The sequence below is a fragment of the Pholcus phalangioides genome, unplaced genomic scaffold (assembly GCF_987345545.1).
Source record: "Pholcus phalangioides strain wild (caught in Gottingen) unplaced genomic scaffold, Ppha-v1.0 ptg000019l_1, whole genome shotgun sequence".
NCBI classification, from domain to species: domain Eukaryota; kingdom Metazoa; phylum Arthropoda; class Arachnida; order Araneae; family Pholcidae; genus Pholcus; species Pholcus phalangioides.
The window spans coordinates 10,914,648-10,934,478 of NW_028301612.1; the positions used below are offsets into that span (position 1 = coordinate 10,914,648).

The following is a 19,831-nucleotide window of genomic DNA, read 5'->3' on the forward strand; positions in this document are numbered from 1 at the left end:
GAATTATATATACACCACTGCTGAAGTGCAAGTATTACGCAATTTTTTTGATTTTGTAGTAATGTGTCTTCCAACATGGGAAGGGTTCATGAAGTCTTGGAAAAGTTAAAAAAAAACAAAAAAACATTATTTAGGACTCTTGGGAGAAAAACATGCTTGGCTCCTAAGAAATTTGGCTGGTGCCTATGTATATATTTTTTTTATTTGTCCAGCCCTGGTTTTAGAGTGTGTTGGGGCTGCTGATTTCAAAACTTAGACATCAGTGGTTTATATGTATTGATCTTAAGTTTATTATTGACTTACACATTTTGCATAGCTTCAATGTGATTTGTATGATGCTCATGTATTATTGGAATTTAATTTTCACTTTTCCCTCAAAAGCTAGCTAGAGCCAATCTGACAAAACCAATGTCAGATTTTGAATCAGCATTCTACAGTCATTGAGATTTCTTAGGGAATAAAATCAGTGTTGTGCAGTGTGATCAGATAACAAGTAGGACCAAAGAGCATGTCTGGTGTGTGTGCAACTCTGGTACTTCTATCCGATGTGTATAAATACCAGATACAAGGTGCCAATGCTTACAGATGAATCTGAAAGCATTGACACAGTAATAATACAATATTTAATAAATAAATAAATTGTTAATTTTTTAGTTTGTATACGATATTTAATAGATTATTGTTTTATAATAAATAAATGGGAAAATAAATAAAACAATATTTTTAGCCTTAATAAAACCTGAATGGAAACAAATTTCTTTTGTTTTTTTGTATTTTTTTTTTTAATTGCTAAAAATCTTCAATATGCTTAAGGAAATGACTAAAGAAAATCCCCCAATTCTTGTAATTTTGGCTGACTCATTGGCTGATCATATTCCCTCAAGAAAAATAGGGAAATTGGGATTCTAAATATGCAAAATTGTCAATTTCTTTCTGAAAATGATGCCAAAAACTAAGCAAAGTTATCAATTATTGCTGAAATGGCCTTCTCCCACACACATGTGAAAAAACGCACCACTGCAAATCACAGCGCATAAAAATGGATTCAACAAAACATCGCTCAACGCAACAAATATAAGATATTCCTATATAGTATTTCCCGACATTATAGCCAGCATGCCACCAAACTTGAGGGACACCAATGTTTTTAATGTTGGGGTCTGGTCCATTCCCGGCATGCTGGGAAAAGCGAGGTTTAATTCCTCGCTCTTATAGGGATCAGTAAGCATTCAGCCAATTCAGTGGATTTTTATAATAAAGATATTCAAGAATTTTCCAGAATCTGTGATTCAAATTTCCTGGCATGCTGGTCTCCCTTGATGTTTGCCAACTAATTCAGAGGAGCAACCAACTATACAGCAATCATAATTATCATAATATAATATTTAAGTTGGTAAGATCATTTATGTGTACATTAGCTCATGTTATTTTTACCCCTGAAAAACTTGGCTGATATGCTGCCAAAAACGTCTGTTCAAGAGAGTGTTGCACATTTGAAATTTATCAAGCATGTACTCATTATACACATTAGTATCATTTGCATTTCAGTGGCCTGGATAACAAAATCACAGTTTACCCTCTCAGTTTCGAAGATGACGTGTCGAGTAAAAAGAAAGCCGTAGGAACGCATACCAGTTACATGTCGTGTTGCTTATTTCCTAATTCAGATCAACAGGTAATTTTATTAGTTTATTACTTCAATTGGAGGAAGAAAAACTGAAGACTACCGAATGTTTTTAAGTTCATCCACTTGTTTTAATTCTTTGAAATGGTAATCCTCTAGATTTTGACTGGTAGTGGCGACAGTACATGTGCTCTCTGGGATGTTGAATGTGCTCATCTAATCCAAAGCTTTCATGGTCATGTTGGTGATGTCATGGCTCTGGACTTATCACCGTCAGAAACTGGAAATATATTTGCTTCTGCGGTAAGTCGAGTCGATTGAGAAATTGTATTGCATTTGTGTATAAGTTATAGCTGTTGATATAGATCAATTTTTGATACTCTCACTTAGTGTATCGCTTTCCAGATTCAATGCTTAATATTTAGTAGATCTATCCATTTCTGAAAATGTACTTTGATTTTCCATTCCTAAACAGGGTTGTGACAGACAAGCTTTAATATGGGACATGCGTACTGGTCAGTGTGTACAGCAATTCGAAGGTCATGATTCGGATATAAACTCTGTCAAGTTCCATCCCAGTGGAGATGCCATTGCCACTGGATCAGATGATGCAACTGTGAGTGTATCAGTCCTAAATTTTCTGTATTGAATGTTACGCATGTTGCATTTTGTAAGCTACTAGCTTCAGTACCTGATGTTGCCCAGGTTTTCTCTATACAGGGTGAATCTAAAATTCCCCTTGCAACATTTTACTGATGAACCATTGATCTTAGAGGCATACTTTTTTGCTAGTAAAAGTATCCAAATAATATGTAGACCTCAGATAAATCACTCGTATTGCAAGGGATTGTATAGTTATTTAAAAAAATTACCGTTTTATATGAACATAGTGTACATGTGCTTAAAAACCTAATTAGAAAGTTTTTACCCTGTCTGTTCTGAGCCCAACAAAAAGATTCTACATTTCTAAGTGCAATATTTGCTGAGATATTTGAATTTGAAAATCGGAGAAAAGTTGGCAAAGAACAGCATAAATGAGGAAAAGAATTATTGTCTGTTAGTTTATGCTGTTCTTTCCCAACTTTTCTCCAATTTTTTTATTTGAATATCTCAGCAAAAATTGCACTTGGAAACTTGGAATTTTTTTGTTGAAAGTGTTCTGAGGAAACGGCAGCAACTTTCTAATTCTGTTTTTAATGGGGGTTAGTTCTGTTCTGTTGGGGGGTGCCCATATGAAAAGTTTATTTTTTTAATTTCAATAACTGCACCATACCTTGCAATACGAATGATGTATCTGAGTTTTACACGTTATGTGGATACTTTTTTAATCACACGCATGCCTGTAGAATCAACAGTTTTCCTATAAAATGCAGCAAGGGGTATTGTGAAATTACCCCGCATATTGGGTGCATTGGGGCCATTCAAGTATTACGTCATCATCGATGGGGGGTGGGGTTCCGATTTGCTGACTTTTGATGACAGGGGGGGGGAGGTGGGTTTGGATAATGCTTACGTCATCAACCACCTTTTATGAAAATATGAAATATTTTTAATGGCATCTTACTCAGTGCGTCAAAAACGAGAAAAACCTTTCAATAGTTCATAGGCAATTGAAGTAATATCCCCCTATTGATAAGTGCCCTACAGAGCCACTTTAGTGATCTGGAAATGTGTGCGGGCCGCTTAAGTGCTCTGGAAATGTGCCACGCATCACTTAAACAATCTAGGAATGTGCCACGGATAATTTGAGTGATATAGAACCGCACTGGGGGCCAGTTAAGCGCTCTAAAACTATGTCACATGTCACTCAAAGGATCTACAAATGTGCCACGGATAGCTTGAGTGTTCTGGAACTGTGTCTCAGGTCATTTAAGTGGTCTGAAAATATGCCACGTGCCGCTTAAATGTTCTGGAATTGTCTCACGGGACACCTAAGCGATCTGTAAATGTGCTGCTTAGTTAATTTTTACGAAATTAGGTTTGAAGAAGGCAGGCCGCATCAAGTAACCCCCAGGGCCATATTTGGTCCGTGGGCCAAGGAACTTTGTGATTTATTATATGGCTAAGAGGGTGGGTCGTCATGAATTTATTAAAGATAAATTTTGAGTTCATAGCCTTCCAATAACATTGAAATTAACAGAAATTGATTATAATAACATATAAAGGAATTTTCTTCCGAAATTTCAATTTAAAAAAAATTATTTTTTTTGCATTAAAAAAATAAATTTTTGATCATAGGAAGGGAGCACAAGAGAGCCCCCCTATGCCCCCCTCTCCGTGTACGTCTCTGATCCCACCAATATGCAATTAGGTTTCAGAGGGGCAGAGCTGATGACGAAATGTTGCTGACAAGGGGGTCAAAATAGCTAAAAATTTGCTTACATAATACTTGAACGGCCCCATTGATAAAATGACAAACTGTTGTAAAGGTGTAAATATGTTTGAAAGGCATTGTCTGGAAACCACAGTAATCTTTTTCAACATTCCAAACCTCATTGGTAATGCCCACAAACCATTTTGCCCATTTTGGGTCTTTGCCTAGCTCTATAAGTGTCGAAAGTGTTTCAGACTTGCTGGTGCTCAGATTGAGCTTTATGCAGGAAATTGTCATTTGCGATTTTCTGGCGGTACTCACACAAACCTTATTCTATAAAATTCTGTGTGTGCTCGAGCACCCACAGCAATACCACTGTCCAGCTCTGACAAACTTTTAAAGTAGTCTATCATTCAATTTGCCCAGTTTCATGTATATTCAAAATTTGTCTACGATCGGTCTAAAATTGTAGATTTGTGTAGAGAAAATAAAGAAAAAAAATACACAACACACAGGCAGACAGAAAACCAATTTAATGTACATGGATGGTGGAGGCAAAAAGTATTAACGTATGATCTAGATCAAGGCAAGCATTCCAAAATTTTTACTCTTATAAAGTTCTCTGAGATGATTCTTGAATTTCACACATATCTTGTGTGCTTCCTACTTAATCTTGAGGTATAGCAATGATGTTGGACTGTTGACACATTGACCATTGTTGATCTAGAGCAGTATTTTCCAAAGTGGGCAATATAGCTCCCTTGGGGGCAGTAGAAGAGTCATGTGGGGCAGTGCAAGCTTAGAGTTTAGTACAGGGTTGACTTGAGTTGGGGAGAGCCATGAGAAGAAAAAAATTTTGAAGAAGGGGCAATGAAATGAAAAGTAGGAAACTGTGGTCTAGAGGAATTTCCTCCCAGTGCACAATAAATTTTGTCTCAGTTCATGAGCACTTACATCAAATAGAAACCTTTATTGTATTAGGGTGAGCAGGATGCCTTTGAATGTTTCATTTCTGTGGAAGGACCAATTCAGCTACAACAGTAATAAAACAAAGAAAAATTGAATGGAAGTTAATGTAGCTCTTTGCATTTCAAAATAAAACGTCAACACATACATCAAATTTTGTGACAAAGATGCATGTCGACTCAATCAAAGTCATCCTGGGATAGTTCTTCGGAGGGCATTTAATAATATTGGTAGCGTAAAGATTTAACATATTGGTATGAAAAAGTTTAAATACAGGGCACATAGCTAACTCCTCGAACCACAAATTACTGGTGAACTGTTGATCCTAGAGGCATCTTCCAATTTGAAAAATTATCCAAATAATGTGTGGATCTTGGATAAATCATTCATATTGCAAGGGATTGTATAGTTATTAAAATGAAATAAATGAACTTTTTATTCACACATCCTGCACTCAAAAACCCTTCCCTTTAGAAAGTTATTTCCCTGTCTCTCTCGACGCCAACAAAAGGAATTCTAAGTTTCTAAGCGTGATATTTACTGATTTATTTAATTTCAAAAAATGCAGAAAAAATGAAACAAAAAACCAACAGCATAAATGAGGAGGGGGAAGCATTTTCCGTTAGTTTGCACATTTTTCCCCAATTTTTCTTTTCTTTTTTTAATTCAAATATCGTGCCGTATATTGCATTTAGAAACATAATTTTTTGTTGACTTTCTAGAAAGTTGTTGCCCTGTCTTTCCTAGAGTTTTTGAGCACACAGTATCTGTATAAAAAGTAAATGTGTTTTTATTTTAATAACAAAATAACCCTGTAGTGTATGCAACCAATGCTTGGTGAGAAACTCCTGATACACGCACACACACTTTCACTCGCTCTCATCACATTAGTAACACACGCAACTGTCTTCTAATCATGTTTTGTAAATAAGTTTCATATAAATAAATTTGATATTTTTATATTTTATTGAACATGAATAATCATCATTCCACCGCCCATCATTAAGACAACCACTTGCAATGTGAATCTTAGGTCCACACTTTATTTGTATACTTTTTATAATGGTTGTATATTTCTAGGATCAACAATTCGCCAGTGAATTTATGTGCCAGCTGTTAGCTATGCACACTGTATCAAGGGTAAACATGACATGTTTTGCCAAATGAAAGGAGGTGATAGACATGCAAAAGTGGAACATGAAACACCCTACCAACTCTGTTCTATCTCGAACTTGTTTTTCAGTTATGATGAATAATTGATTATGCGAAAAAACTATGTGAAGTCTAAAAAAAACCCCACAAATTTGTAAAGTTTTGAAAAGACCTACACACAATCTAAGCACATATTTGTAAGAACAGAAAACATCCTATAAAGTGACATGAATTTCGCTGAAATATTTGGATTTAATGATGAGCTACAAGCACTGAAAGATTGGCAAAGTTCAAAATCAAATTGTCACCAAAATTTTTCAACAACAATTTTGCAAACACCTTTCTAGCTACAATCAGTAAAATTTAACAAAAACTTGTCCATTCCACCGGCTTTTGAAAGGGCCTACAATATGCCATATGGGTGATCTAGTTCAGGAGGAATTTAGTCTCTTGTTTGCAATACATCACTGACATCTGTGTTCATCAAAGTAATTTTAACAGGATTTGGCAACAATTCTATTTTTCACTTCATCAATCTCTCAGCTCTTCAAGCTTGCCATTGAATACAGATATCCTGTAGATAGAGGTTGTGGTGTCTCACGCAGACGACCCCCCAAGAGTCGGGTCAACGACCTCGAGTGTGTCACGTGATCCCGGGTACTGGAGACGACCGTCTGGAAAACAGCAGAGCAGAGAGTCACTGCACACGAAAGCGTGAGGTTCAAAAATTTCTATGCCTGTCTTTTTCATTAACCCAGATTATCATGTTTGTGTCGTCGTAATAAATGTTTATTAAGAAGCTGTGGCTCTGTGTGGTGACTCCGCAGTGGTGACCAGCGACGTTTAGGAACATTAACCATCAAAAAAAGTCCATCTTCATTGAAGATTTAATCTCATGCATTTTCGGAAATTTTCTTCTTTCCGAGCCTCCATTATGTCTGTGGTTACGACGACTCGATTCTTCCCTCAAACAGGCCCCTGAAGAACAGACCTCTCTCGCCCACGCATCATCGTCTGCTCTTCTTCTCTTCTGGTGTGTGACCTCCTCCTCCTCTCTCTCGTCTTCTCTTCTTTTTTTTCTCTCTCTCCCGTTGGAGCTGAGCGATGGCGGAAGAAAATGCTCAAGTTTCGAGGATTGGACTTCGATTACCTCCGTTTTGGAAATCCAATGTCCAACTATGGATTCAACAGTGCAACAGTGCTTTTCAACTCAGTGGAATCACTAACGATGACACGAAGTATGCAGCCTTGGTCTCTTCCTTGGACGGAGAATGCTTGTCTTTCGTCTCGGATCTGATATTAAATCCGCCGGCAATCAACCGCTATCAAGCCTTGTCGGACCGCCTCATAAAGGAGTTCGCTGCGACGGAACATCAAAAAGTCAAGGAACTTTTGAACGAGCTACAGCTGGGTGATCAAAAGCTAAGTCAACTGCTGCGAAAGATGAAAGAACTCTCCGGCAACAAAGTCACTGACGAGTTCTTGCGCACCTTGTGGATGCAACGCTTACCGCAAAATATTCAAGCAGTGTTATCGGTTTCCAGTGAGCCATTAGATCAACTTGCTGTCCTAGCCGACAAAGTGGCTGAAGTCACTACCCAAAATTATGTGTGTCGAATCCAGCCATCATCATCGTCATCATCATCATCGCAAATGCAGCCAACACAAGATCGAAACGATTCGTCATCAGTCATCGAAACGCTCACCAAACAAGTGGCAGAGCTAACGGCTACGGTGAATCGACTCTCCAGAGGGAGATATCGTAATAGCTCCCGACAGCGACGAGCTAGGCGTTCAACATCTCGTTCAAGTCGAGCACGGGATATCTGCTTCTATCACAACAAGTTCGGTGAGAAAGCCCGCTACTGCCGTCAGCCATGTAAATTCCAGAAAAAAAACGACGACCTTCCATCATCGCTGGTATGATGGAATCGGGCAACAAATCCAGCAGGCTCTTCGTGATTGACAGAGTTACGGGTGACCATTTCCTTGTTGACTCTGGCAGTGAAGTTTCTGTTATCCCGCCTAAGAAAAATTCGTCAGCACTACATCCAAGTTTCCATTTGTTCGCCGCAAACAACAGCAAGATTCTTGCCTATGGTTCCACGGTCAAGAAACTTGATTTAGGTCTCCGGAAACCTTTTTCCTGGACATTTCTCGTAGCTGACGTCACTTCACCAATACTTGGAGCTGATTTTCTCAGCAACTTCGACCTAATCGTTGATGTGCGAAACCGACGACTCATCGATTCACAAACATCATTACGGGTACTCGGATCGATCAAGCCCACAACACAACCTTCCGTCACTACCATTGGAGATTCTGAATACAGTGCTATATTTCAAGAATTCCCAGATGTCTTCAACCCTTCACAGATCGGTAAAACAGTGAAACATGTGACGCGACACCATATCATCACTCGAGGACCACCGGTGGCTTCGAAACCTCGCTGTCTCAATCCAAAAATTCAACAACAGGTGAAAACCGAGTTTGAATTCCTTTTGGAACAAGGGATTATCCGGCCCTCCAAAAGCCCTTGGAGCTCTCCGTTACATATCGTGCCCAAGGCAGATGGTACTGTACGTCCTGTCGGTGATTATCGTCGTCTAAATAGTGTTACGGAATTTGATTCTTACCCGATACCACATATTCAAGACTTTTCTCAAGAATTGCACGGTAAGTCTATTTTTTCTAGACTAGACATCTTCAAGGCATACCATCAGATTGGCATTGCCGAAGAAGATATACCGAAAACCGCAATCACAACCCCTTGGGGTTTATTCGAGTATACAAGATTGAGCTTCGGTCTCGTAAATGCCGCTCAAACTTTTATGCGGTTCATGCATGAAGTATTACGAGGTTTACCATTCTGCTATGTATATCTTGATGACATTCTATGCTTTTCTGAAAATGCCGAAGAACACAAAATTCATTTAAAACAAATATTCCAACGTCTTCAACAGTATGGCTTAGTTTTAAATGTGTCAAAATGCATATTTGGTGTTTCTGAGCTTGAATTTCTAGGACATGTGATCAAACCATCGGGTATCACACCTCGTCCAGACAAAGTACAAGCTGTACTCGATTTCAAGCAACCGGAAACCATTGAGCAATTGCGTAAATTTTTAGGTCTCATAAATTTTTATCGCCGTTTCCTACCGCATGCAGCTGAGACACAAGTGCCACTGCATGATCTATTGAAAGGTTCTACGAAAAAAAGAAAAGACAAAACAAAAGTTGTGTGGTCTACATCAACTTTGAAAGCATTTGAAGATTGCAAAAAGCTACTAGCTAATGCCGCATTGTTGGCACATCCATCCCCGTCTGCCCAATTAGCTCTACACGTAGATGCTTCCGACTATGCTATAGGCGGTGCACTGCACCAGGTGACGGACAATGGTCTTCAACCGCTAGGTTTTTTCTCACGTAAACTTTCACCCACCGAAACACGATATAGCGCATACGATCGAGAACTTCTTGCCGCATATTCTTCCATAAAATTTTTCAGATATATGCTTGAAGCTCGTGAGTTTATACTTTTCAGTGACCATAAACCACTGTGCTATGCGTTTCGACAAAAAAGTGAAAAATGCTCACCTAGACAGCTAAGGCATTTAGATTATATATCGCAGTTCACAACGAACATTTGCCATATTCCTGGATCACAAAATATTTCCGCTGATATCTTATCACGCGTAACAGCAATTTCAGTTCCTGGACCTCTTGATTTTACTGCCATCGCTGAGCAACAAGAGGGGGATAAAGAACTAGAGGAACTCTTAAAGAGCAAATCAGCTTTGCAACTGAAGAAAGTATTTCTTCCAGACGCAGCTAAAGCGCTCTACTGCGATTTATCAACAGGTGCTGTTCGACCTTATATTCCAGAAAAATTTCGATATGTGTTTTGGAATATGCACAAACTCTCACACCCAGGAATTAGACGCACTGTTGATTTGGTCAGAAAGCGATTCATTTGGCCATGTCTAGCTAAAGACTGTGCTAAATGGACAAAAGTGTGCATACCATGCCAAAGATCAAAAGTGCACAAGCACACGAGATCCACACTACAATCGTTTGTGGAACCTTCCCAACGATTTCAACATATTCATTTGGATATCATTGGCCCACTGCCCATTTCCGATGGATATTCTTATTGCCTAACAATGATAGACCGGTTTTCACGATGGCCAGAAGCGGTACCTATCCGCGACATCACAGCAACCACGGTAGCTACAGCTTTTCTTTCCACCTGGATTTCTCAATACGGCACACCTTTAACAGTAACAACTGATCAAGGTCGCCAATTCGAATCGCAGCTATTCCGAGAGCTGTCCAAATTCATCGGAGCAAAACGGGTTAGAACAACTGGATACCATCCACAAGCAAACGGTATGTTGGAAGAGTGGCATCGCCCTCTCAAAGCCGCGTTGAAATGCAACCAAACCCATAAATGGACTGAAGCATTACCTACAGTTCTACTCGGTCTTCGGTGCTCTCTGAAACAAGATTTGGGGTGCACACCTGCAGAACTACTGTACGGAGAAACTTTACGATTACCTGGTGAATTTTTCCAAGCACGAGCTAATTCCAACTCAACTGACGCTTCCGAGTTTCTACAAATGCTGAGAACTCACGTCCAAACTTTCCAGCCACGACCAATCAAACGGCATGGAGGACATCCTACATTTGTTCACCATGATTTGAAAACTACTTCTCACGTTTTCGTGAGAACTGATAGGGTGAAACGTCCTCTGGCACAGCCATTTGAAGGACCATACAGAGTGATCAGCCGGACCGACGAAGTGTTCAACGTGGACATAAGAGGAAAAACTGTGTCAGTGTCAGTCGATCGGCTTAAACCGGCATTTCTCGCGAATCCGACGGTGGAGCCGGTACCTGTATCTCCAAACGTACCAACTGCAGTTACGTCTGACAGACTCGCAGCTGATTCTGCTGTGAAACCAGTCAGAACCACTCGTTCTGGACGTACTGTCCACTTTCCAGATCGTCTACAGTGCTCGTGATCACTGATGCTACTCCATAGTACGCGATCACCTCTTATTACTCGTGATCACTGGGGAGGGAGTGTGTGGTGTCTCACGCAGACGACCCCCCAAGAGTCGGGTCAACGACCTCGAGTGTGTCACGTGATCCCGGGTACTGGAGACGACCGTCTGGAAAACAGCAGAGCAGAGAGTCACTGCACACGAAAGCGTGAGGTTCAAAAATTTCTATGCCTGTCTTTTTCATTAACCCAGATTATCATGTTTGTGTCGTCGTAATAAATGTTTATTAAGAAGCTGTGGCTCTGTGTGGTGACTCCGAAAGGTAATATCACCTTATAGGATTTTTCCTGCAAAATCAAATTGCCACCAAAATCTGTATCTGCCAATTCAGAATATTCATTGAATACCTACTGATACAAATGCTGATTTCAGTGATGTATTGCAAACAAAAGACTAAATCTCTCCTGAAGCAGAGTACCGTTATAGTTTATTGTAGGCTCTTTCAAAAGCTGGCGCAATTAACAAGTTTTTAGTAAATTTGAGCGATTGTAGCTATAAGAGTAGTCGTGAAATCGGCAATTATGAATTTTTTGTCAGTAATTGGATTTTGAACTTTGCCATTCTTTCAGCGCTTGTAGCTTGCCATTAAATCTAGATATTTCAATGAAATTGACGTCACTTTATAGGATGTTTTTGGTTTTTAAAAATGTTTTCTTTGTTTACATGTATGTTTGCATAAAAATAATAAAGAATTAGTGTGCCTTATAGTTTTTAGGATGCTAATTACTGGAAAAATAATTTTAAAAATCATGTCTGGTTTTTGAGATAAAGTGAAAATTAAATTTCAATAGTAATACCATAAGCAGCATACCAATCACATTAAAACTGTGCGCTATAAACAACTATATATGCATACATGTGAAGTATGTATTTATGAGGTGATATAAAATAAAAATGAATTTTAAAATATTTGGATTTGAGTTATTTTCCCCATAACATAAAAATTGTTTTGCAAGAAACAAACCTTATGTGATAGAAAAAAATAGATTGCATTTTTTGAATCAGTACTGAAAATAATATAAAAAATCATATTTAGTTATCAGTTTTGATAACTAAAAAAAAGTTTTCAAAAATTACTTTTTTGGTAGGCCTGTGCTGTTGGATGCTTACGCGGGAAACTGAAGACACAAAGCAATGAAAACATATAAAAAGCATTAAAGAGAATTAAAAGAAAGTTCCCCAGTCAATAGCAATGAATACATATTATCTGTTCAACATGGCAAACCTAATAGAAATGTTGAAACTGTTTTATATTTTTATTACCTATCGTAATAAGGTATCCTTTCTCTGTGTTTCTTTCTTTACCAGTGTATATTTTAATAAAATGCCGACCTCAGTTTGCCAAAAATCTGTACATGATGGGGGAAAAAACTAAGGTTTTTTTTGGTTTCATCAACCTAAAAAAAAAAAAATCACAGAAAATATTCCATGCAGCTGAATTTTTTTTGCAGACCTGTGTTATCCATCATAACTCAAACAGTTTGAGATAGGACAGGATTGGTAGGGTGTTTCATGTTCCACTTGGGTTTGTCTATCCCCCTTTCGACAGAACAGGTCATGTTCACCATGTATATTGAACGATATCTCTTGTGAAATATTAAAAAATATTGTTGTAGAAGTTTCAAAATCTTCTCAAAAAACATAGTATAGAGGGTTTTATCACACATAGTAAAGGATATCATTGTATCGAGAGGAGTTTAACATTAGACATTGATGATTCAAACAAGATTTGAAAAATTGTCCTTGTAGAGAAATTTGTTGTATAAAGTATCTATTTGTTGTATAAAGTATCGTTGTAGTGATGTAGTGAGGTTTAACTGTATTAACTTTCAGCAGTGTATAATTTTCACAATCAATATAATTTTTTATTGAAACATCTGGCTGTAGCCCTGATCAATGTCCTATCACCCTAACCTTACGTCAGGCATAATATGAATCATAACACCATCAGGCACAACTAGTACTTCAGATTAACATAGATAAATTTCAAATATGAAAACAGAAAATCATTGAAGCTAATGTCTGGGCTCTTATCAAGGGGTAGCGCCTTGACGCTGGCTGGGGGCAGAGCATTTCTGGGAGCACTTGAGCATACAGTCAAAGGAAGCACACATGGTTCGAGCTATAGGGGGTTCGAGTGCTTCGTTTGGGAGTGTTTACCCCGATAATAATAATAATGTGATCCTCACTTATTCCCAAGGGATCAGCATGATCCGTCCAGGGAATTTGTTAGTGTTAGTAAACATCCATGCCCGAACCGGAATTCGAACCCAGACATGCACAGTGAGAAGCTAGTTCCCTAACCACTCGACTGCCAGGCGGCATAAGAGTCCAAACATTGGCTTTGATGATTTTCGGTTTTCATATTCCGCAAGAAATTCATGACTTCTCCATTTTGCATTCAAACTGCCTCATGGGATTGAAAATGAACTAAAACATTCAAACTTTCAGTTTTGTCTCAGGTGATATACTGTAATAATTGAAACAATAAAAACAGAATAAGCTGCGAGTAACGATTGCAAGTCCTGTTTATTTCGATGAAAAATTCTGAAACTTGCACTTGTTCGTGTCACAGATTTTATGTGATTGATGGTGGACTTAAGTGCTGGCAGTGAATCGCATGAGAATCACTGATTAGGAATATGATGTGCCTGTTATGTTTTATTTCTTTTCTGTGTTTGGTTTTTCAGACTCGGTTTTGGAACACTGCAATTCTGTTATTGAACTGTATTATTTGATAAATATTTTAACGAACATTTATTTGTGTTCAACAGTGCAGGTTATTTGATTTGCGTGCTGATAGAGAAGTTGCTGTATATGCGAAACAAAGTATTATATTTGGAGTCAATTCTGTTGACTTTTCTGTTAGCGGTGAGTATTACCTGCATATTTTTTGTTTTTTTCAAGTGAAGCAAATGTTATAAATTTATTATAATGTTAATTTATTATTAGTAGAGTCAGCCATCATGTTAGTTGTTTTGGTCGAGTGGTCATAGTGCCAGACTCACACCAGCGCCACAGTGGTGGTCGGCTGACGTTGGTTTTCTGTGGTTCCCTAATTCGAGGTGCCAATGCGAGCCGATCTCCCCCATTTAAAAGTCTCCCCACAGCAAGCAGCAGGCCTACAATGATACAAATATTACACTTTATTCATAGTTACAAATGGTACAAATATTCAATCTTTACACTTCACTTCTGAAATATAGACGCAACACTAGACACACTCAGACTGTTAGGTACATATATCATATCTGCTCCCGAATTTTAGCCTCATTTCTCTAACCCCTGAAAAGTTTTAAAATCTCCCGAATTTTTACGAAAATCACAAAAAATCCCTAATTGTCCCTAAACATTCCCTACTTCATTTAAAGAGTCCCCACTTCTGAAAACAATCCCTAAGGAATTTCTTATGGAGCAAAAAGTCTTTTGCTCTTTTTTCCTTTTCGAAATGAGTCACACGTAGTAAATGGAGGAATAGTGGGAAATTCCTTTTTTTAAGAAACTTTTGCAAACCCTCTTATGGTAACAAGAAAAGTTATTGTGAAGGAGAAATGTCTTAGGGGCCATTCAAGTATTACGTAAGCAGATTTTCAGCCATTTTTGACCCCCCCCCCCAGCAAAATTTCGTCAGCAGCTTAGAATATTTCATATCTTCAAAAAGGGGTGGTTGATGATGTAAGCAGCCTTCAAACCCCTCTCCCCCCTTGTCATCAAAAGTCAGCAAATCCGAAAACACCCCCCCCCCCCTTGATGCTGACGTAATACTTGAATGACCCCTTAACAGCCAATAGTCGTGGAGATAATAATTGAAGATTATAGTGACGTGTATGTGGTGTCAAAACTTCTTCTTTTGTGGAAGTTATGTACATGCGATAACAAAACATGAATATTGATAAGCAAAACAATATTTAATTAATTTTAAAGATACTTATTCCGATGAATTTCCTTTCATCAAACGTTCCCAAAAAAGACAGACTTTCTATTTTTGTACAAGTTGTGTTAAGGACATAAACATCGGTCATGGTGGAGAGACTGACATCACCCATGTGAAATAAAAAAAAACAAGTCAGTCTCACAAAAAGTGTCAGTTTTTTTTAAAAATTGACGCTTTTTCCCTTCATCTTCCGATGATTTTGGGGTCATTCGCTCAGAATGTTTGTTCAATCATTTCTAATTGAACACAATATTTTTTTTAGATCACCATTGAAGTTTTGGCCTCCAATTTCACTTGTTTTTGCGTAGGGATTTTATTCCCAATGGTTTTACTTCCATGTGTGTAAAATCCCTATTTTATTTGACTTCAATTTTTGAGTAGGGGTTTTATTCCCTATGCTTTAATTTTTATGTGTGGAAAATCCCTTTTGTATTTATTGGGGAGTGGTTTTAGTATAAAATACCATTCCGCGCGAAAAATCTCCCTAATTTTTATTTTCAAAAGTTGGCAGCTGTGATATATTTACACATCCGGCACAACTCACTTGGTAGTGAATTGCCCATGACGATAGCCCTTAGTTGTGCTCGGTTTAAAAGATAGAAAGATGCCATCATGTTAACTTTTTAATGAAGTTATACTCTTTCTGTGATAGTAGTCTCAGCCAATAACATTTGTGAAAGATTCTACATATCTGTAGCACTTAAAAATTTTGCTTTTTTTACACCTCTACGAACTCCATTTTTGTGTTTGAATTCAATATGCGTTTCTTGTTGCTGGTTGCCATGTCTAGATCCTCTCTTCTGTTATCAGACTTCGAATAAAAACTGACCCTGCTTACTGGCAGTTGATTGGCAGTGGGGTGGGAACATTGTTTGACTGTAAAAACAACAAAAACAACTTCAATGCTGTAGCTTTGCTCTGGATTGCCAAAATGAGGATTTTAACAACTAGAGATATTTGGGGATTGCTGAAATAAAGTGGATCACGTTTGACGAGACATCTCATCATTTCCACTTAAAGGGTTAAGATCAATTCGTTCCAGAATGTTACTTGACATGCAAAATCTTGTCTGTCATATTTTCCTGTATAAGATACTGGTGTTCATATGAGTTTATTCTGCACTCCTTAAGATATTGGGAGAAAGTCAATCACATATTAATCTTTTGATGAAGCAAGGCATGTATAATCGGTCAAGAAAAACCTTTTTATTTTGTCACTGACAAGCCTAGGCATATTGTAAATCTGATTTCTCAATGGAGATAATTTTCTCATCCCTTCTATGTAACACCTGCTGAAAATCAGAAGAAAGCCTACGGCATTAAAAAAGATGACAATCTTAATAGGGGCTTAGTGATTTCTGCTGTGGCTATCAAAGGGTTAAATAAATTATATAATACGGTGGTCGTAATACCTCTCTAATATGAAATTTATCATGTCAACAAGATACTTGCATAACCTGAAAATTCAGGCATTTAACATTTTCACTTCAAAATACAAAAAGTCAGATAGCAGCACCAACTGAACATGAAACAAGCAGAACTCTGACGGCACAATATGGGGGGGGGGGGGAAGGTCACACATACCCTTGGAATACACTTTACAGCATGTACTGATTTGTTAGATAAATTTTACAGAGGAATGTGTTGAAGGTGCATGTACTGTAACCTCTCATACTGTGGACACTCCCTGTTAGCAGAAACCTTCCATTAACAGACATTTTTTAAAATATATTTTACTATCCATTAACTGACATGCCTTTTTAGCGGACAAAATTTTTAGTCCTATGTGTGTCCGTTAGCAAAAGATTCTATTTCAGTAGTTTACTTGTTTGAAAATTATGAATAAATTGGATACTGAATGCATTCATAATTTCAGAAATGCCTCGATTCAGTCCTATTGGAAGTTCACAAACTATTTTGTGTTGATAGTGAATTAACATTCTTAAAAAAAGACCCTGTAAGGTGTGCAAACAAACTTGATTTATTACAGTTTTACTAAGATTTACTTTACAATTATTAAGGGGTGTTCGCGCGGACCAAAATTTCAATAAATACATTTTTTAAACATGCTGCCACTTGTTTTTTAGTTGTTACAACCACCTATGCAATGAAATTTAGATAATAGCTTATTGAATTGATTGAATTGACATATATCTAATATATCTAATGAGGTGTGAAAAAAGCAGTGTGTGAAATAATAATCATTAGGCCTCGGATTTTTATGTCCTAAAGATGAAATGTCATGACTGATAGACTAGAAAACCTGAATTTACCGATCAGCAGCAGCATTTCATCTTTAGGGGCATAAAAATCCGAGCCCTAAAAATCAGGTAAATATAAATTCTGGTTCACAGAAAGTAATTTTTATCTTGAAAAGAAAAGGGCATTTAGAGATTATAAAAGTGGAACATATATATATATATATATATGACTTGTCATCATTTACTGAAAAAAGAAAGGCATTGAAAAAGGTGATTAAGGGAAAGTAAAAAGAAAGTTGAATATCTCTCTTTCTCTCAAGGTTGGCGGATAACATTGGCACTTACGCAAAATCATTTTTAAAGTATGTCAATAATGGATGTGAGAGGACAGTTGGTCTCCTGTCCATTGAAGGATCTAGGGCAGAGAACCATGTAGACGTGTAGTGATTTCAATAGAGGTGATATCCAAACTGTGAGTGTGTCATGGTTCTCAATGATATTCAAAGTGAAATTCAAGTGATAGATGTGGAAGTTCTAAAACTTCTTAAGAATGTGAGTTCAAGCAAAGTACCAGGACCTGATGATATTTATTGTAGGGTTATTAGGGAATAAGCTAATGAACTGTTCAGGTCAGTTGCAGATTTACAAAAATAGTGTTGCTGAGCATATCGTCCCAAAGAATTGGGAACTTGCTGATGTTATTCCGATATTTAAAAAAGGTATAGTGGAGAAACCTTGAATTATCATCAAACGAGTTTGACGAGCTTCCTCTCAAAAATGTTAAAAACTATTATACTGAAAGGAAATTGTCAAAGTGGATGGACGAGAACATACTGTCAGAAAACCAGCATGAGTTTAGGAAGTCGAAGACATGTGACAACCTCCTTTGCTTCTATGATCATGGCTTTGGGAAAAAGCAAAAATTTTGACATAGTTTATTTTGATTTCCCATAAGGCATTCAATCAGGTCCAAAATGGTAAACTCGTGAAGCGTTTACATGAGATTCTGATAGGGAGCAACTTGTTGAATTAAACCACACCAGAATCAAAGTTTTCCCCAACGCTCAGCTCATAAAAGGCTGGTTGTGGGAATACAGATGGGTCTGTGAAAGAAGTGAAAAAATCTGTTTGTCAGCCCCAAAGCAGAGTGTTTAGCACTGTTCTGCGACAAGCCCTCAGCTGACTGGAAATGTTCTAATGTGAAAATCCCCATACATGTAACAGTGTTTTTTTTTTCTGCACTTTTTCTGAAAATTCTTCCAAATTGTTCTGCGACGTCACAGATTTTGGCACATTCAGCTTTGTGGTTTGTCAGTTAAATGTGTGCATGCTAGTGTGAAAAAAAAGAAATTTTGTCAAGTCATAGAGTCATGGTCAAAATTTTAGTCAAGAGAAATAAATGCAGCTGCAAAACTTCAAGAGAGCAGTAACGTCAGAACAGAAGTTCTCTCATTGGTCCAAATCTGCAAGTTGTTCCCCATTGGCTGGAGAGCACATTTCTTTTCTTTGATACAAAATTTTATGCCTGTGTTTAAACAAGCAACTGCTTATCGCCCGGTGAAGAAAGAGGGGGAAAACACCAGCCTGTGAAGGCTATAACGCAAAAACAGCTTATTTTGTTGAATTAGTCCATCCTCATCGCCGGCATCAACTTCCGGATAACCGAGGCAGACTGCACAACACTGGCTTGTAGCCACTGAACCAAATCACTTAGTCTTAGCTTACTCTTTGCACCTTGTATAAATTTCACAATTGAGGGCTGAATTTCTGTAGTAAGCTTGTCAATAGGATCAACTTTGCTTCCCACACTTGTGTCCAGAGAATAATTCAGAGAATCTATTTGCTTTGGGCTCGTGAGCTTCTTGCTTGGACTTTGGTCAGGGTTCTGGGTGTCTTTTTTTGGGTATGCTCTTTTGGTCTAGAGGGCTCTTGAAAGGACTTGACCTCTTTTTCTATTTTTTTTGAATGCCTTACTGTATGGAGAAAAACAACATTTCTGATAATTTCGTGTATGGAGCAGCAAGCAATTCGTGCATTAGGGTTTGTTGACTCCACGTATGTTTGGGCACAATCTGGATGGATATTGCTGAATGCATTGACACATCTTTCAGGCACAACACATCCAGAGCTGTGATGTCGCCATTGTTGGCAGTGGAAATATGATGATGAATTTCTGCATGCTTTTTTCCTGAATTTCTTAACCTTAAGATGATCAATGATCTTCAGCTCCAAGATCCACGCTGAATCAGTGATTTTCGGGAGGTCCACCCGCCAGATAGGTAATTTCCTTCCATCTCTTTGCCGTCAAAGGTGCTGGATCCTTAAGAACTTAAAATTTAAATCCTGTAAAGAAAGAGAAATATCCACGTTGGAGGAGTTTAATTCCAGTCCCTTGATGACATAAGAGTGTAGTTTTTGACAGTCTAAGAGGAACGTGTGAAATTCAATATTGTTTGTCTCACAGTATTTAGATATGAGGCGATCATTCACATTCTCTGGGAAAACCGTTACTTTTTTTTCACAGTCTTCGCTTGAAAACCAGAGGAACAAATCAGATCTCTTTCTTTGGAGCTTT

The 19,831-nt window shown here is 37.9% G+C and overlaps 1 protein-coding gene across 1 annotated transcript in view; it reads left to right on the top strand.

The window, feature by feature from the left end:
• Gbeta5 (guanine nucleotide-binding protein subunit beta-5) overlaps window positions 1-19,831 on the top strand; it is a 42,156-nt gene that overhangs the window by 17,148 nt on the left and 5,177 nt on the right. The window contains exons 5-8 of the mRNA XM_089248174.1: window positions 1,549-1,675; window positions 1,784-1,927; window positions 2,100-2,240; window positions 13,897-13,993. Coding sequence (XP_089104300.1) covers window positions 1,549-1,675; window positions 1,784-1,927; window positions 2,100-2,240; window positions 13,897-13,993 — 509 coding nt within the window. The remainder of the gene's footprint in view (window positions 1-1,548; window positions 1,676-1,783; window positions 1,928-2,099; window positions 2,241-13,896; window positions 13,994-19,831) is intronic.